Consider the following 19,083-nt stretch of genomic DNA (forward strand, 5'->3'; position numbering starts at 1 on the left):
CCACCACGCCCAGCCTAAGCCAAACATTTTTAATAAATAAAGACTGAAGCCTGGCTTTGGTCCAAAAGGAACCAATACAAACCCATTTGTGGTAGTTTGAATGAATGTCTGTCCCCCAATAGATTCAGGAGGTATCACTATGGGTAAATCCTAGGGTCCAACCTTAAAGTGTGTTTGGGAGCAGATCTGAATTCCAGTCTAAGGTATGCAGAGCAGCCTGAGCTCTGCCTGGGGTTCCTGGGGTGTGTTTGCTTATGGTGCTGGTGGTGGTTTTTCTCTCCACATGGTCCTGTGAAAGGGGCCTAGCTTCTTCTGCCATTATGGAACTTCCCCTGGATCTGTAAGCTTCAAATAAACCCTTCCTCCTATAAACTGTGTCTGATTTGGAAGTTCATCCCAGCAACATGAAGCTATGATAACCATAAAATGACAAATCTTGTTGGACTGGAGAGATGGCTTAGCGGTTAAGTGCTTGCCTGTGACACCTAAGGACCCCGGTTCGAGGCTCGATTCCCCAGGTCCCACGTTAGCCAGATGCACAAGGGGGCGCACGCGTCTGGAGTTCGTTTGCAGAGGCTGGAAGCCCTGGCGTGCCCATTCTCTCTCTCTCCCTCTATCTGTCTTTCTCTCTGTGTCTGTCACTCTCAAATAAATAAATAAATAATTTTTAAAAAATGACAAATCTTGCAAGAAAGCCCATCAGCGTGTCCCTTTTCCACCTATTGCCTTATTCTTGCCATTCTTCCTCTTTCAGGGGATGTTCTGATTAGCGTTGGCCATGCCAGTGTGTTGGGATACACACTCCGCGAATTTTTGAAGCTTTTGCAAAAAATCACTGTAGGAACAGTGCTGCAAGTCAAGGTTTACCGAGATTTTATTGACATACCCCAAGAATGGCAAGAGATACGAGATTTAATCCCTGAAATCAAATTTCCAGTAGTGCCGTAAGTACTTTATGTTTGGAACTTTGTTGCAGTAAGTCCAGGACCTTTGAAGCCCAGGGTCCTGGTTTAATCACCAAATGGTAAGAACCAAGGGAGGTGGGACTGGTGCCAGGACCAGAATAGCTCTGTAAACTTCAGGTTCCTTTGTAAAGACAACATGGCATAGGCACCCTGGGAGTTTTAAACACACACACAATGAGTGAGCATGGGGAGATGGCTCTGTTGGTAAAGGTGCTTGCTATACAGTATGAAAACCTGAGAGGTGTATACCAGCACTCTGGAAGCAGAGGTAGGAGGATCACCATGAGTTCAAGGCCACCCTGAGACTACATGGTGAATTCCAGGTCAGCCTGGGCTAGAGTGAGACCCTACCTTGAAAAACAAAAACAAAAAAAAACAAATAACAACAACAAAAAACTGAGTTGAAAGCTCTTGCTTGCAAATCCTCCTGGTCTGGGTTCAATTCCAAAGTCACCCATGTTAAACTGGATTAATTTGCAGCAGGAAGAGATCCTGGTGTGTGTGTGTAAATAAACAAATATTTTTTAATTTTTATTTTTGTTTGTTTATCGAGATAGAGTTTCACTCTAGTTCAGGCTGACCTGGAATTCACTATGTAGTCTCAGGGTGGCCTCAAATTCACAGTGATCCTCCTACATCAGCCTCCCAAGTGCTGGGATTAAAGGTGTATGCCACCATGCCCAGCAATATTTTTATTTTATATATAACAGGATATACTGTTTTATCCCTTCACCCTAGCTCATGTTACCCTGGGGGCCCTTCTATATGGGCTTACAGGATTCACTGTCCGGTCATGAAGGCTGTCAGTCTTTAGAAGGTAACAGGGTGGGGTGGGGGAAGGGACCGTGCCTCAGGGTATTCCTACCCCGTCTCTTGCAATCTTTCCACCTCGTCTTTGGCAGTGTTCCGTGAGCCACAGGAGGCCTGTTGCCAATCTGGTTTAATGCTGAGTCCTCTAGCTTCCTGGTGTCTGCTTTGGCATGTGATGATCACACTTTGGCATGTGTGTCACCATCATCCTGGAGCTGGTTGCCAGACTAGCAGTAAGAGCACTGTTTACATCGCCACTTCCTCTGCGATTTCTCATGGGCCCGGAAAGATGTGGTAGAGCTGGCCCATCTCAAAGTGGGCAGTAGGCCATCTTCTAATTGATGGATCTTGGCACTCCTCCACATTCTCTGCCATCTTCTGCTGGTTTATCCCCTCCCTGGAATGGAATAACCTCCATGCTCAGCCCAGTCTCACACTGGTGCGTGGCCCTGTTCACAGCTGACCTTTTGCTGGTTTTGAATAAGTAAATTTTACTTATTTATTTGTTTATTTAGAGAGAGAGAATGGGCACACCAGGGCCTCTAGCCACTGCAAATGAACTCTAGACATATATGCCACTTTGTGCATCTAGCTTACATGGGTACTGGGGAATCGAACCTGGGTCCTTGGGCTTCCCAGGTGTAAGCACCTTAACTACTAAACCATCTCTCCAGCCCCCACATGAGTAACTTTTAAACTATATTATCACCAACTTATGTTACTCTCACCTGACATCTTCATTACATGTACATTAAATTTTTCAAATTTATACTTAGTCAAAACTGCCAGCTCATGAGTTGTACTGTTACATTTTTGTTTTTGTTTTTTCAAAGTAGGGTCTCACTCTAGCCCACTCTGACCTGGAATTCACTATGGAGTCTCAGGGTGGCCCTGAACTCGTGGAGATCCTCCTACCTCTGCCTTCTGAGTGCTGGGATTAAAGGTATGCACCACCATCCCGGCTTGTACTGTTAATTTTGCTATCTATAGCCAAAATGCATGAGAACAACTTAAGAATTATGTTTTTCTCAGTTTTGAAAGGTTTGGTGGCAGTGCTTGGGCAAAACAGTGCTGGCAGGACGGCGTGGTAGATCAGCTTCCTCACCTCACGGAGGTCAGGCAGCAGACAGGAAGGGGCTGGAGACAAGCTCCCCCCAAGAATTCACCCAGGGACCGTTTCCTCCAGTCATGTTCCGCTTCCTGACATTTCCACCAGCTGGGTCCAAATATTTAGCATCAGTCTTTTCTGGGAAACATTTCTTAGCCAAACCATAATGTCATTATCTCTAGCAGCCCTGTCTTACCTGTGTTTGTCTAGTTAACAAGCTAGAAATTTAGGGCTTATGCTTGATTCTTCCACCTCCCTTTTTCCACCCTTTCAGCCACCCACTAAGACTTGTAACTTCTTTTTTTTTTGCTTGTTTTGGAGATAGGGTCTCCCTCTATCCCAGGCTGACCTAGAATTCACTATATAGTCTCAGGTGGCCTCAAACTGACAGTGATGCTCCTTCCTCAGCCTCCCACGGGATTAAAGGTGTCTGCCACCACAACGACAGTCGGCTCACTTTTTTTTTTTTTTTTTTTCTGAGGTAGGGTCTCACTCTAGCTCAGAGTGACCCGGAATCATTAAGTAGTCTCAGGGCGGCCTTGAACTCATGGCAATCCTACTACCTCTGTCTCCCTAGTGCTGGGATTAAAGGCATGCACCGCCATGCCTGGCTGGCTCACTTTTTTTTTTATTTTTATTTTTATTTTTTGGTTTTTCAAGGTAGGGTCTCATTCTAGCTCAGGCTGACCTGGAATTCACTATGTAGTCTCAGGATGGCCTCAAACTCATGGCAATCCTCCTACCTCTGCCTCCCAAGTGCTAGGATTAAAGGTGTGTGCCACCACACCTCGCTGGCTCACTTTTTATTAAACTTTTTATTGGCGACTTCCATAATTATAGACAAAAACCATGATAATTCCCTCCCCTCCCCGACTTTCCCCTTCTCAAATCCACTCTGTCATATCCCCTACCACCTGCATTAGATTTTATTTTGATGTCATCATCTTTTCTTCCTGTTATGACAGTCTGTGTATGTAGTGCCAGGCACTGCAAAGTCATGGATATCAAGGCCACTTTGTGTCTGGAAGATTGCATTGAAAGCAGTCCTACCCTTCCTTTGACTCTTTTTTGTTTGTTTGTTTGTTTTTCAAGGTAGGATCTCACTCTAGCCCAGGCTGATCTGGGATTCACTATGGAGTCTCAGGGTGGCCTCGAACTCAGGGTGGTCCTTCTACCTCTGCCTCCCGAGTGCTGGGATTAAAGGCGTGCACCTTGCTGTCATTTCTTTTTGTTTTGTTTTGTTTTGTTTTTGATGACAGTCATTTTAACAGGAGTGAGATGGAATCTCAAAGTAGTTTTAATTTACATTTGTCTGACGACGAAGCATGTAGACATGTTTTTAGATGTTTTTTTGCTATTTTTATTTCTTCTTTTGAGAACTCTCTATTTAGTACCATAGCCCATTTTTAATTGGGCTGTTTGATTTCTTATTATTTAGCATTTTTATTTCTTTGTGTATTCTGGATATTAATCCTCTGATAGATATATAGCTGGCAAAGATTTTTCTCCCCTTCTGCAGTTTGCCTCTTTGTTCTATTCAGTGTCCTTTGCTTCACAAAAGTTTTTTTTCATTTAATTTTTATTTTTTGGTTCTTTTGAAATAGGGTTTCACTCTAGCTCAGGCTGACCTAGGGTACACTATGTAGTCTCAGGGTGGCCTCAAACTCTCAGAGATCCTCCTACCTCTGCTTTTCCAAGTGCTGGGATTAAAGGTGTGCGCCACCACGCCTGGCTACAAAAGCTAACCTCTGGGTCCTCTGTTCTGTCCTATTGATCTATGTGTCTTTTTTTGTGCAAGCACCATGCTTTTTTTGTTACAATGGCTCTGTAATAGATCTTAAAATCAGGCATGGTAATACAGCCAGCCTTATTTTTGTTGCTCAGAATAGGCTTGGCTATGTGAGGGGTTTTGTGCCTAGTTCCACCGGGAGTTCCTGAAATGTGCTATGAGACTTTTGGCTTGTGGCTTCTCTCTCTCTCTTTGCTTGGACTTGTGAAAGCAGAGCCAGCTTCTTCTGCATCTGTAAATTTCCTATGTTTGTTAAGGTTTGCTTTATGTCCTAATATATGGTCTATTTTAGAGATATTACATGTGTTGCTGAAAGGAGTGTGTATTCTGCAGCATTTGGCTGAAATGTTATGTAGATATCTGTTAGGTCCATTTGTTCTCATTTAAGCCAGATGCCTCTCTTTTTTGCTGGAATGACCTGTCAGTTAATGAGAGTAGGGTATTGAAGTCACCCAGTACAATTGTGCTTGGTGTTAACTGTGATCTTAGTCTAATAGTTTTTGATGAAATTGAGAGCCCCCATGTTGGGGGCATATATGTTTAGAATTGAAATGTCCTTCTGTTGAATTGTTTCTTTAATCAATATAAAGTAACCTTCTTTTTCCTTCCTAATGTTGGTTTGAAGTCAATCCTGTCAGATATTAAGAAAGCAACACCTGCTTATTTCCTAGGTTCATTTGCTTAAATACCATTTTGCATCCTTTCACCCTAATATACTTTCTGTCTTTCATGGAGCGGTGAGTTTTGGAGGTAACAAACAGCAGGATCCTGCCTTTTAATCCAGTTTGCAAGGCTATGTCTTTTGGTTGGGGCATTGAGGCCATTGATGTTAAGACTTATTATTGAAAGGTATGTATTTATTTATTCAGACCATTTGTAGTGCTTCCTGTTTTTCCTTTACTTTCTTGTATTAACTTTTTTTTTTTTTTTTTGGATATAGGGTCTCACTGTAGCCCAGGCTGACCTGGAATTCACTATGTAGTCTCAGGGTGGCCTTGAAGTCATGGTGATCCTCCTACCTCTGCCTCCTGGGTGCAGGAATTAAAGACATGTGCCACTACACCTGGCCACTTTTATTAACTATTTTTGCTGTTTTCTTTTTATTAACAACTTCCATGATTATAAAAAATACCCCATGATAATACCCTCCCTCCCCCGATTTACCCCTTTGAAACTCCATTCTCCAACATATCCCCTCCCTATCTCAATCAGTCTCTCTTTTACTTTTGATGTCATGATCTTTTCCTCCTCTTATGATGGTCTTATGCAGGTAATGTCAGGCACTGTGAGGCCATAGATATCCAGGCCATTTTGTGTCTGGAGGGAACATGTTGTATGGCATCTTGTCCTACCTTTGGCTCTTACATTCTTTCTACCACCTCTTCTGCATTAGACCCTGAGCCTTGGAAAGTGAGAGAGATATTGCAGTATTGAGCACTGCAGTCATTTCTTTCTATCACCATGATACCTTCTGAGTTGTCCCAAGGTCACTACCATCTGAAAAGAGAAGATTCTCTACCAAAAGTGAGAGTAGCATTAATATAAGGGTATGAACATTAGGAGAAGTGCTTACTGGGCAGTTTGGTGAGCATAGTATATACATTTAGCCAGAAAACAGCAGACGTTACACCCCTAGGGCTCATGACTACCCCTGTTGTAGGTTTTCCGTATCAGGGATGTATTCCCTCCCATGGTGCAGGCCTCCAGTCCAATTAGAGGGCACTTGGTTTCCCCCATAACATATGTGCCATTATTGCACCCATTGGCTCATTTGACCTAGCTGGCCAAACATAATTCTTACAGTGTCCACTGTTGAGTATCTTCACTGGTGATTTCTCTTTCTCCCATTGAACTGCATGCAGAATGGCTTCTTCCAGCTTTCTGTCAGCTGGTCTACATGGAGGTTATCAGCTCAGCTCCAGCAGGATTTCTCAGTGGCCTTGCAGCCCAAGTATGTGGAGTCTTCAGTAATAGGGTCTTACCATCTATTCCTGGTGGGAAACCAAGGGCCTCAGCAATGGCCTATAATGTTTTGTAATGGCATCAGGGACCTCCCTGGCTAACAACTCACTAGAAGATATCCCATCCCTGGCACTGAAAATTTTCTAGCAACAATCTATGGCTCCTGAGTGTTCCATTGCCCAAAAAAGTAGGATTACATATGATTTATTTATATCCTCTTAGATTTTGATTAGCTGTCCCTCCACCTTTCCTTTTACTCAATCTCTTCCCCAGACCTCATTTTGGGCCTTTTCACCCCCATTAATCTATTCTTCTACTTACATATATACAATACCATCCTACCACAATGGAATCAAACTACAAATCAATAGCAAGAAAAGCTATAGAGCATACACAAAATCATGGAAACTAAACAATACACTACTAAATGATGAATGGGTCAATCAAGAAGGAAATCAAAAAATTCATATTCAAATAATAATGAGAACACAACATACTAAAATCTCTGGGACACAATGAAGACAGTCCTAAGAGGTAAATTTATAGCTTTAAGTGCCTATATTAAGAAATTAGAAAGCCGGGCGTGGTGGCGCACGCCTTTAATCCCAGCACTCGGGAGGCAGAGGTAGGAGGATCTCCGAGAGTTCGAGGCCACCCTGAGACTACATAGTGAATTCCAGGTCAGCCTGAGCCAGAGTGAGACCCTACCTCGAAAAACCAAAAAAAAAAAAAAAAAAAAAAAGAAATTAGAAAGGTCGCAAGTAAACAACCTAATCACCTTAAAGCCTTCGAAAAAGAAAAACAAGGCAAACCAAAAATCAGTAAATGGGAAGAAATAATAAAGATTAGGGCAGAACTTAATGAAATAGAAACAACAACAACAAAAATAATCCAAAGAATCAGTGAAACAAAGAGTTGGTTCTTTGAAAGGATAAACAAGATTAATAAACCCTTAGCAAATCTGACCAAAAGAAAAAGAGAAGAGACACAAATTAATAAAATTAAGAGATGAAAAAGGCAACATCACAACAGATACCAGAGAAATTCAAAAAATCACAGGGACATACTATAAAAACATATACTCCACTAAGTATGAAAATCTGAAAGAAATGGATGATTTCCTTGATTAATATGACCTACCTAAATTAAATCAAGATGAGATTAATAACTTAAATAGACCTATAACAAGTATGGAGGTCCAAGCAGTTATCAAAAATCTCCCAAATAAAAGAAATAAAGGCCCAGCTGAATTTTACCAGACCTTCAGGGAAGAACTAACGCCATTGCTTCTTAAACTTTTCCATAAAAATAAAAAAAAGAAGGAATCCTACCAAACTCCTTCTACGAAGCCAGCATTACCCTGATACCAAAACCAGGCAAAGATAGAACAAAAAAAGAAAATTACAGACCAATCTCCCTCAGAGATGCAAAAATTCTCAACAAAATATTGGCAAACAGAATACAAGAGTATATCAGAAAGATCATTCTCCCAGACCAAGTAGGCTTTACACTAGAGATGCAGGGATGATTCAACATATGCAAATCAATAAATGTAATACATTATATAAATGCACTGAAGGACAAAAATCATATGATCATCTCATTAGATGCAGAAAAAGCATTTGACAAAGTTCAACACCCCTTCATGATAAAAGTCCTACAGAGACTAGGAATAGAAGGAACATATCTCAATATAATAAAGGCTATTTATGACAAGCCTACAGCCAACATATTACTAAATGGGGAAAAACTGGAAGCTTTTCCACTAAAATCAGGAACAAGACAAGGGTGTCCACTGTCCCCACTTTTATATAATATAGTTTTGGAAGTCTTAGCCATAGCAATAAGGCAAGAGATGCACATAAAAGGGATAGGGATACAAATTAGAAAGGAAGAGATCAAGTTATCATTATTTGCAGATGACATGATTCTATATATAAAGGACCCTAAAGACTCTACTAGCAAACTGTTAGAGCTGATAAACACCTACAGCCATGTAGCAGGATACAAAATAAATACACAGAAATCAGTAGCATTCCTATATGCTAACAACAAACACACAGAGAATGAAATCAGAGAATCACTCCCATTCACAATTGCATCACAGAAAATAAAATACCTTTTTTGCTGTTTTGTTTTATGCGTTAGGGTCTCACTCTAGCCCAGGGTGACCTGGAATTAACTATATATTCTCAGGGTTGCCTCAAATTCATAGCAATCCTCCTACCTCTACCTCCCAAGTGCTGGGATTAAAGGTGTATGCCACCATGTCCAGCTTAACTATTATTTAAGTATGTTGTTTTTTTTTTATTGTTTCCTCATGTGTGTGCTTTCCTTTCTCTTCAGCATGAAGGATCCCTTCAAGTATTTTCTGTAGAGCTGGCTTAGTGGTCATACATTCCTTTAGCCTGTTTTTGTTATGAAATGTCCTTAGTTCTCTATGAATTTGAATGGGTAGCTTTGCAGGATAAAGTAATCTTGGTTGACTTGTAATTTTTCAGAAATTGGAATACATCATTCCAAGCCCTTCTGGCTTTTCAAGGTTGTGTTGAGTAATCTGCTGTTATCCTAATGGGCTTGCCTTTATATGTGACTTGATGTTTCTAACTGCTTTCAATATATTTCCTTTGGTTTGTGTGTTTAGTAGTTTAATTATGATATGGCAATAAGAGGTTCTTTCCTGGTTTTGTCTGTTTGGTGCTGTATCTATACTGGCATTTCTTTCCCTACTTGGCAGATCTGTTTCCCTCTTTGCATGACTGTATTAGATTTGCCACCATGTCTTCTAGTTTAGATATTCTGTTCTCTCCTTGGTCTATTGATGATACTTTCTACAGTGTTTTTTTGTTTTGTTTTGTTTTTCTTTTTTTTACTTACTGTGTTTTTCATTTCTAGTATTTCTGATTGGTTTTTCTTCAGTATTTCTATTTTCTTATCCATGTCTTGTAATGACCTCCATATTTCATTAAGTTGGTTTCCTGTGTTCTCCTTCATATTTTTTTATTCCTTTGAACATAGTTATAATCATTAGTTGGAAATGTTTATCAGGCATTTCATCTAAATCAGCCTCACTAGAGGTCATTTCTGATGGATTTATAATTTTTGGAGGAAATATATTGTCTTGTTTTTTTGTTTCTTTTTTTTTTTGTTTGTGTGTGTGGGTGTGTGGTTTTTTGAGGTAGGGTCTCACTCTAGCCCAGGCTGACCTGGAATTCACTATGGAGTCTCAGGGTGGCCTTGAACTCATAGCAATCCTCCTACCTCTGCCTCCTTGTGTTTCATTTATTAAAATGTAGAGATTTCTGGGCGTGGTGGTACACACCTTTAATCCCAGCACTGAGGAAGCAGAGGTAGGAGGATCAAGAGTTCGAGGCCAGGGACTTCCGGTTAAGATGGCGGCGTAAGTACCACACCAAAGCAGCCTAGGGGGAAAAAGACCAAAAAAACTCAGCAAAATATACGCTTTTACTAAAAAGTGAGGTGTATAGGAAATTGATGCAGCAGCGGAGAAGTAGAAGATCCAGAGCCCACACAGGCCGGCAAAAGTGGCCCTGGCAGCTCCGCCAACCGCGGCAGCGGTGGGGCGCACCAGAAAGCCGCCAGGCTCGACTCCAGCCGAGGAAAAGCCAGGTGCGGGAGCTTCCCCTCACACCGGCACTCTCCGCAACTCAGGAAACGTGAAGGGAGAGCGGCAGTGAGCAACGGAGGAGCAGACCACGAGGTAGAAGAACACGTGCAGCAGCGAGCGAACCAGAGCAGCTGCGGCTCCCTCCCCTCCCCCACTGCCTGAGCCCAGCTCCAGCAAACAGAACAGCGGTCTGGGACCCGGCCACGCCAACTTGAGCCGACAGCGGGACCCAAGCAGGAGCAGAGTTCGGCAGCAACATCAGCAGCTCCGGAACTGGTACCAGCGGCCCCAGCAGCAGCAGACACAGGAGCAGCACCAGCGGCAGACCCAGCAGCAGCAGACCCAGGGCGGCAACAACAGCAGACCCAGCAGCAGCAGCTTCAGCAACAGCAGTGGCTCCAGAAGTGGCAGCTACAGCAGCAGCAGCAGCAGAAGCAACAGCAGCAGTGGGCCCAGCAGCAGCAGCTTGAGCTGCTGACAGACCCAGCAGAGGCAGCTTTCACAGCAGCAGTTCCAGCAGCGGGAGTGCTGATCTGCAGGGCCACAGTTGCCAGGCTTCACTTGCCCCGCAGGAAAAGCCAGTGCCCAGCTCCAGAAATCAGAACAGCAGCCCGACGACCCAGGCAGCAAATTGACTGAGACCAAAATCATCCAAGGTAACTGGGTTTGCACCAGGGAAGGGTCTCACTTGGTCACAAGCTGACTGGGATCCCTCAACAGACCAGAAATCTTAACCTCTATGTTGATAGAGGATCTGGTTGTTATAATAACTACTCTGGCATACATACTTGGGGCTGTTTTTGACTGAATGGGTACAGTTTTTGATTGAATGTGTACAGTGTTTAGTTAATTTTTAGAATCTATCTGTGTCTTATTCCACTCAGCCTATTTGAATACTCCCATAGCAGGGAAACTCAACCCCTAGGAGCACCTTTGTAGATACTCTCAGAGCCACATCTAATACCTTAAGCTCCTACCCTGAAAAAATATAACATCAAATCAACTGATACAGCTAAGAATACCCAGCTAGCTAGAAAATCCAAGCATTAACTGAATCCAAGATGCAAAAATATATACATTATAACACAAGAAACACTAAAAAGCAAGATGATATAAATCCACCTAAAAGTATTAATGCATCAGAAATGACCTCCAGTGAGAACGAGTTAGAGGAAATGCCTGAGAAAGATTTCAAAAGAATGATTGTAAATATGTTCAAAGAAGTCAGAGAACAAATCAAAGGAGTCAAAGAGGAACTTAAAGAGGAAATCAAAGGAATCAAAGAAGATGCAGGACACCAATTTCATGAAATAAAGAAGGCAATACAAGACATAAATAAGGAAATAGAAATAACAAAGAAAAACCAGTCAGAATTACTAGCAATGAAGAACACAGTTAATGAAATAAAAAACTCTATAGAAAACCTAACCAGTAAAATGGATGAAAGAGAGGACAGAATATCTAAGCTAGAAGACCAGGTGGCAGATCTAATACAGGCCAACAAAGAAAAAGACAAACTTATAGAAAAGTATGAGTGGGAATTTCAAGATATTCGGGACACTATGAAAAGATCAAATATTAGAATTCAGGGCATAGTAGAAGGAGAAGAATTTCACTCAAAAGGCATAGTAGGCATCTTCAGCAAAATCATAGAAGAAAACTTCCCCCAAATTGGGAAAGAGGTGCCAATACAGATACAGGAAGCCTTTAGAACCCTAGCCAGACAAAACCTGGAAAGAACCTCTCCTAGCCATATTATAATCAAACTTCCAAACACACACACCAAAGAAAAAATATTGAAAGCAGTTAGAGAGAAAAATCAAGTTACCTACAAAAGTAAGCCCATCAGGATTACAGCAGATTATTCAACACAAACTTTTAAAGCCAGAAGGGCTTGGGGTGATATATTCCAAGTTCTGAAAGATAACAACTGTCAACCAAGGTTACTTTATCCTGCAAAGTTATCCATTCAAATAGATGGAGAAATAAGGACATTCCATGACAAAAGCAGGTTAAAGGAGTATTTGAAGACAAAACCAGCTCTACAGAAAATATATGATAGAATCCTCCATGCTGAAGAAAAGGAAAAGCACACATATAAGGAACCTAGAAAAAACAAGCAATACTCAAATACTAGTTAACACAAGAGAGCACAGGTAGAACTGGAACCACAAAAAAAAAAAAAAAGGCAAACATAAATACACACCTTTCAATAATATCTCTTAATATCAACAGCCTCAATGCCCCAATGAAAAGACATAGATTTGCAGACTGGGTTAAAAAGCAGGATCCTACAATTTGTTGTCTCCAAGAAACTCACCTTTCTACAAAGGATAGACATTATCTTAGGGTGAAAGGTTGGAAGACGGTGTTTCAAGCAAATGGGCCTAGAAAACAAGCAGGGGTTGCTATCCTAATATCGGACAGTGTAGACTTTAGTCCAACGTTAGTCAAGAAAGATAAGGAAGGTCACTTTATATTGATTAAGGGCACACTCCAACAGGAGGACATTACAATCCTAAACATATATGCACCTAACATGGGGGCTCCCAAATTCGTCAAACAAACACTATTAGAACTAAGGTCACAGATAACACCAAACACAGTGGTGGTGGGTGACTTTAACACCCCACTCTCATCAATTGACAGGTCATCCCGGGAAAAAATAAACAGAGACATCTGGACTAAATGAGGTCATAGAAGGAATGGACTTAACAGATATATACAGGACATTTCATCCAAAGGCTGCAGAATATACATTCTTTTCAGCAGCACATGGAACATTCTCTAAAATAGACCATATATTAGGATACAAAGCAAATCTTAACAAATTTAGGAAAATTGAAATAATTCCTTGCATTCTATCTGACCACAATGGAATTAAACTACAAATCAGTAGCAATACACTACTAAATGATGAATGGGTCAATGAAGAACTCAAGAAGGAAATCAAAAAATTTATAGAGTCTAATGATAATGAGAACACAACATACCAAAATCTGTGGGACACAATGAAGGCAGTTCTAAGAGGTAAATTTATAGCCTTGAGTGCCTATATTAAGAAATTAGAAAGGTCACAAGTAAACGACCTAATGCTTCGCCTTAAAGCCTTGGAAAAAGAAGAACAAGGCAAACCAAAAATCAGTAGACAGGAAGAAATAATAAAGATTAGGGCAGAAATTAATGAAATAGAAACAAAAAGAACAATCCAAAGAATTAATGAAACAAAGAGTTGGCTCTTTGAAAGGATAAACAAGATTGATAAACCCTTAGCAAATCTGACCAAAAGAAAGAGAGAAGAGACACAGATTAATAAAACCAGAGATGAACAAGGTAACATCACAACAGATTCCAGAGAAATTCAAAAAATCATAGGGACATACTATAAAAGCATATACTCCACAAAGTATGAAAATCTGAAAGAAATGGATGATTTCCTTGATCTATATGACCTACCTAAATTAAATCAAAATGAGATTAATCACTTAAATAGACCTATAACAAACATGGAGATCCGAACAGTTATCAATAATCTCCCAACTAAAAAAAGCCCAGGCCCGGATGGATTCACTGCTGAATTTTACCAGACTTTTAAGGAAGTGCTAACACCATTGCTTCTTAAGCTTTTCCAGGAAATAGAAAAAGAAGGAATTCTACCAAACTCCTTCTATGAGGCCAGCATCACCCTGATACCAAAACCAGGCAAAGATAGAACAAAAAAAGAAAATTACAGACCAATCTCCCTCATGAACATAGATGCAAAAATTCTCAACAAAATATTGGCAAAAAGAATACAAGAGTCTATCAAAAAATCATTCACCCTGACCAAGTAGGCTTTATCCCAGAGATGCAGGGATGGTTCAACATACGCAAATCTATAAATGTAATACATTACATAAACAGGTTGAAGGACAAAAATCACATGATCATCTCATTAGACGCAGAGAAAGCATTTAACAAAATCCAACATCCCTTCATGATAAAAGTCCTACAGAGACTGGGAATAGAAGGAACATATCTCAATATAATAAAGGCTATTTATGACAAGCCTACAGCCAACATATTACTAAATGGGGAAAAACTGGAAGCTTTTCCACTAAAATCAGGAACAAGACAAGGGTGTCCACTGTCCCCACTTTTATTTAATATAGTTTTGGAAGTCTTAGCCATAGCAATAAGGCAAGAGACATACATAAAAGGGATACAAATTGAAAAGGAAGAGATCAAGTTATCATTATTTGCAGATGACATGATTCTATACATAAAGGACCCTAAAGACTCTACTAGCAAACTGTTAGAGCTGATCAAAACCTACAGCAATGTAGCAGGATACAAAATAAATACACAGAAATCAGTAGCCTTCATATATGCTAACAACAAACACACAGAGGATGAAATCACAGAATCACTCACGTTCACAATTGCATCAAAAAAAAAAAAAAAAAATAAAGTACCTTGGAATAAACCTAACCAATGAAGTAAAGAATCTCTACAATGAGAACTTTAAAACACTCATGCGAGAAATTGCAGAAGACACTAGAAAGTGGAGAAAAATCCCTTGTTCCTGGATTGGAAGAATCAATATTGTGAAAATCTTACCTAAGGCAATCTACACATTTAATGCAATTCCTATCAAAATTCCAAAGGCTTTCTTCATGGAAATAGAAAAAACAATCCAAAAATTCATTTGGAATCATAAAAAACCTCGAATATCTAAAACAATACTGAGCAACAAAAATGAGGCTGGTGGTATCACCATACCTGATTTTAACTTATACTACAGAGCCATAGTAACAAAAACAGCATGGTACTGGCACAAAAACAGACATGTAGATCAGTGGAACAGAATAGAGGACCCAGATGTAAGCCCAAGTAGCTATAGCCAACTGATATTCGATAAAAATGCCAAAAATACTCATTGGAGAAGAGACAGCCTCTTCAGCAAATGGTGTTTTGAAAACTGGATATATATCTGCAGAAGGATGAAAATAGATTCTTCTCTCTCGCCATGCACAAGAATTAAGTCCAAATGGATTAAAGACCTTAACATCAGACCAGAAACTCTGAAACTGCTAGAGGAAAAAGTAGGGGAAACCCTTCAACATATTGGTCTTGGCAAAGACTTTCTGAATACAACCCCAATTGCTCAGGCAATACAACCACAGATTAACCACTGGGACCTAATGAAATTACAAAGATTTTGCACCGCAAAGGACACAGTGAAAAAAGCAAAGAGGCAACCTACAGAATGAGAGAAAATCTTCACCAGCTATATATCTGATAGAGGATTAATATCTACGATATACAAAGAACTCAAAGAATTAAATAATAAGGAATCAAACAAGCCAATCAAAAAATGGGCTATGGAGCTAAATAGAGAGTTCTCAAAGGAAGAAATACGAATGGCATATAAGCATCTAAAAAAAAAAATGTTCTAGCCGGGCGTGGTGGCGCACGCCTTTAATCCCAGCACTTGGGAGGCAGAGGTAGGAGGATCGCCTAGAGTTCGGGGCCACCCTGAGACTACATAGTGAATTCCAGGTCAGCCTGAGCCAGAGTGAGACCTTACCTCGAAAAAAAAAAAAAAAAAAAAAAAAAATTTATACGTCACTAGTCATCAGGGAAATGCAGATTAAAACTACATTGAGATTCCATCTCACTCCTGTCAGATTGGCCACCATCATGAAAACAAATGATCATAAATGTTGGCGGGGATGTGGAAAAAAAGGAACCCTTCTACACTGCTGGTGGCAATGCAATCTGGTCCAGCCATTGTGGAAAACAGTGTGGAGGTTCCTAAAACAGCTAAAGATTGTTCTACCATATGACCCAGCTATAGCACTCCTAGGCATATATCCAAAGGACTCATCTCATTTCCTTAGAAGTACGTGCTCAACCATGTTTATTGCTGCTCAATTTATAATAGCTGGGAAATGGAACCAGCCTAGATGTCCCTCAACAGATGAGTGGATAATGAAGATGTGGCACATTTATACAATGGAGTTCTACTCAGTGGTAAAGGAAAATGAATTTATGAAATTTGCAGAAAAATGGATGGACCTGGAAAGGATTATCCTAAGTGAGGTAACCCAGGCCCAGAAAGCCAAGCGCCACGTGTTCTCTCTCATATGTGGATCGTAGCTACAGATGATTGGGCTTCTGCGTGAGAAGGAAAATACTTAGTAGCAGAGGCCAGTAAGTTAAAAAGGAGACATAAAGGGAAGAGAAAGGATGTGAAGAGGATACTTAATAGGTTGATATTGTATATATGTAATTACAATGATTGTGATGGGGAGGTAATATGATGGAGAATGGAATTTCAAATGGGAAAGTGTGGGGGTGGGGAGGGAGGGAATTACCATGGGATATATTTTATAATCATGGAAAATGTTAATAAAAATTAAAAATATAATAAAATAAAATTAAAAAAAAAAAAGAGTTCGAGGCCATCCTGAGACTACACAGGGAATTCCAGGTCAGCCTGGGCTAGAATCAGACCCTACCTCGAAAAACCAAAACAAAAAAAAGAGTAGAGATTTTTGTATCTTGAGTTAATTTGATGTTTAGGTTTTCTAATTAAAATCTGCAGTATTCTGGGCTGGAGAGATGGCTTAGTGGTTAAGCGCTTGCCTGTGAAGCCTAAGGACCCCAGTTCGAGGCTCAGTTCCCCAGGTCCCACGTTAGCCAGATGCACAAGGTGGTGCACGCGTCTGGAGTTCGTTTGCAGAGGCTGGAAGCCCTGGTGCCCCCATTCTCTCTCTCTCCCTCTATCTGTCTTTCTCTCTGTGTCTGTCGCTCTCAAATAAATAAATAAATAATTTTTAAAAAAATCTGCAGTATTCTTAGGCATGTAAATCTGACTTTACCTATCTTCTGGGTAGTAGCTTAAGGTGCCAGGTGTGGCTCTTATATTACTCCCAGAGTAACAGCAGAAGTGACCCTAGGTGTTGAGTTTGCCTGCCATGCAATTATTCTAGTAGGCTGGGTGAAGCAAAATACAGGCAAATTCTAAAATTTCACTGAGCAATATACATATTCAAAACCAGCACAGAGTGTTTATGAAAGAGTGGGGATTAAAACAGATAAGTAAGCCATGTCCCAGCATGTGTGGGGTGGCCTGCGGCATGAGGAGGCCCAGCCTACACTGGGCCCCAGCCAGGAACCGGAGAGCTGGCCTCACATGCTGGCGCTGACCACACTGGGCCATGAACAGACAAAGCTTCCTTTCCCTGTGTCCTCAATGTAGTTGGGCCTCGGCAGAGTCCAGTGGAGGCCAGGCCCAGGCAGCGGGGCACATAGGAGGCAACAGGTCTGCTCATGGGCACAGGTGGATATGGCGCCATAGCCATGGACACTCTAGAGGAAGAGAGCTTCATGCTGTCCTTCTCCTCTGTCTCTGATGCAGAATTTGATGCTGTGGTTGGATGTTTACAGCACATCATCATGGATGATGAGTTCCAGTTACTGCAGAGAAACTTCATGGACAAGTACTACCAGTTTGAAGACATCAAAGGAAAAAAAAAAAAAAACTCACCTATACACCCATCTTTAATGAATACTTTTCCCTGGTAGAGAAGTATATTGAAGAGCAGCTGCTGGAGCAGATCCCTGGATTCAGCATAGCAGCCTTTACCACATCACTGCAGCACCATAAAGATGAAGTGGCGGGTGACATATTTGACATGCTGCTCACATCCATGGTCTTTCTGGCTTTTAAGGAAATGTTTCTGGATGACAGAGCAGAAAAGGAAGGTCATGGGCTGGTTTAAGCAGTGGCCTGGTAATGGTTTCCCTGTGCAAGTCATCTTCTGCCGCCACTTCCCAGAACAATCTGTGGCACTAGGTCTCACCTCCAGACAACAGGGGGGATCAATTCTGACATCGCCATCCAGCAGGATCAGAGACATGGGCTCATGACAGCAGCAGATGTATCTTGGAAAGACCAACTGTGCCACAGTCCTTCAGTCATGTGAATTAATGACGGGTCACCAACACCACGACCGACCCTCCTCAGCCTTTTCTCTGAAACACCCTGTATCCAGTCACCTTAGCTCCCTGTGCAGGCCCTGCTCCAAGGGCTTCTGAGTCACACTTCTCTGGAACAGGCCCGTGTTGGTCATTTCAGCTGGGGCCCTTCCCCAGCGAACATGACGTGTCAACACAAATAACCCAGCATCATGAGCCTGTGGTCATGGCAGGTCATGATTCTTTTGTGCACCACAGATCTTTTGTACATGGGTTAGTTTCAGGCCTTGGGCCTCAACAGGGTTTTTGTTTGGGAGTATTTATCTAGGGTGTCACTGGAACCAGCTTTCTGTCCCGATTTCTGAACCTCCTATGATCGCAGCTTGACTTGGCTGTAGGAATATACTGAGAGAAGTTGACCTAAAAGCTGCTTGAGGAAACACAGTCCCAGCATTCCATTTGCTGTCCTTACAAGCCGGTGTTCTGCTGGTCCTCATGGATCCCACTGTTTCTAGAAGTCTCTTAAGCGTTACTTAAAAAAAAACAATTTTTATATGTGAAAACTCAGGCTGATCCTGTAACTTCCATGATTACCCACTCAAAGATCAGAGATATGCTGTGTGCTTATTAGCTGCTAGTGCTGTGAGTGCAAAACTGCATTCTATGCTGGTGAGCCTCTCTTCCCAGGAACCAGTAAAAACTGGCTGTAATGCTGGAAATAGACCAAAAGCTATCTTGTTATTATAGCATATAAAGTGTGTCTCTGCACGTTTGTTTAAAATCCTTTCTGTTTAAACCAGTGTTGCAGTCAGTTTCACATTGCTGGTAGAAATCACCCAACTAAGAGCAGCTTCTG

At 41.2% G+C, this 19,083-nt stretch overlaps 1 protein-coding gene and 1 pseudogene across 1 annotated transcript in view; both read left to right on the forward strand.

Moving 5' to 3' along the window:
• The window catches only part of Pdzd9 (PDZ domain containing 9), a 36,159-nt gene that overhangs the window by 12,235 nt on the left and 4,841 nt on the right, over positions 1-19,083 (forward strand). The window contains 1 exon segment of the mRNA XM_045130616.1: positions 755-944. Coding sequence (XP_044986551.1) covers positions 755-944 — 190 coding nt within the window.
• Positions 17,610-18,218, forward strand: LOC105944902 (annotated as a pseudogene).

This window comes from Jaculus jaculus, chromosome 12 (assembly GCF_020740685.1).
Source record: "Jaculus jaculus isolate mJacJac1 chromosome 12, mJacJac1.mat.Y.cur, whole genome shotgun sequence".
In the NCBI taxonomy this organism is placed as follows: Eukaryota; Metazoa; Chordata; class Mammalia; order Rodentia; family Dipodidae; genus Jaculus; species Jaculus jaculus.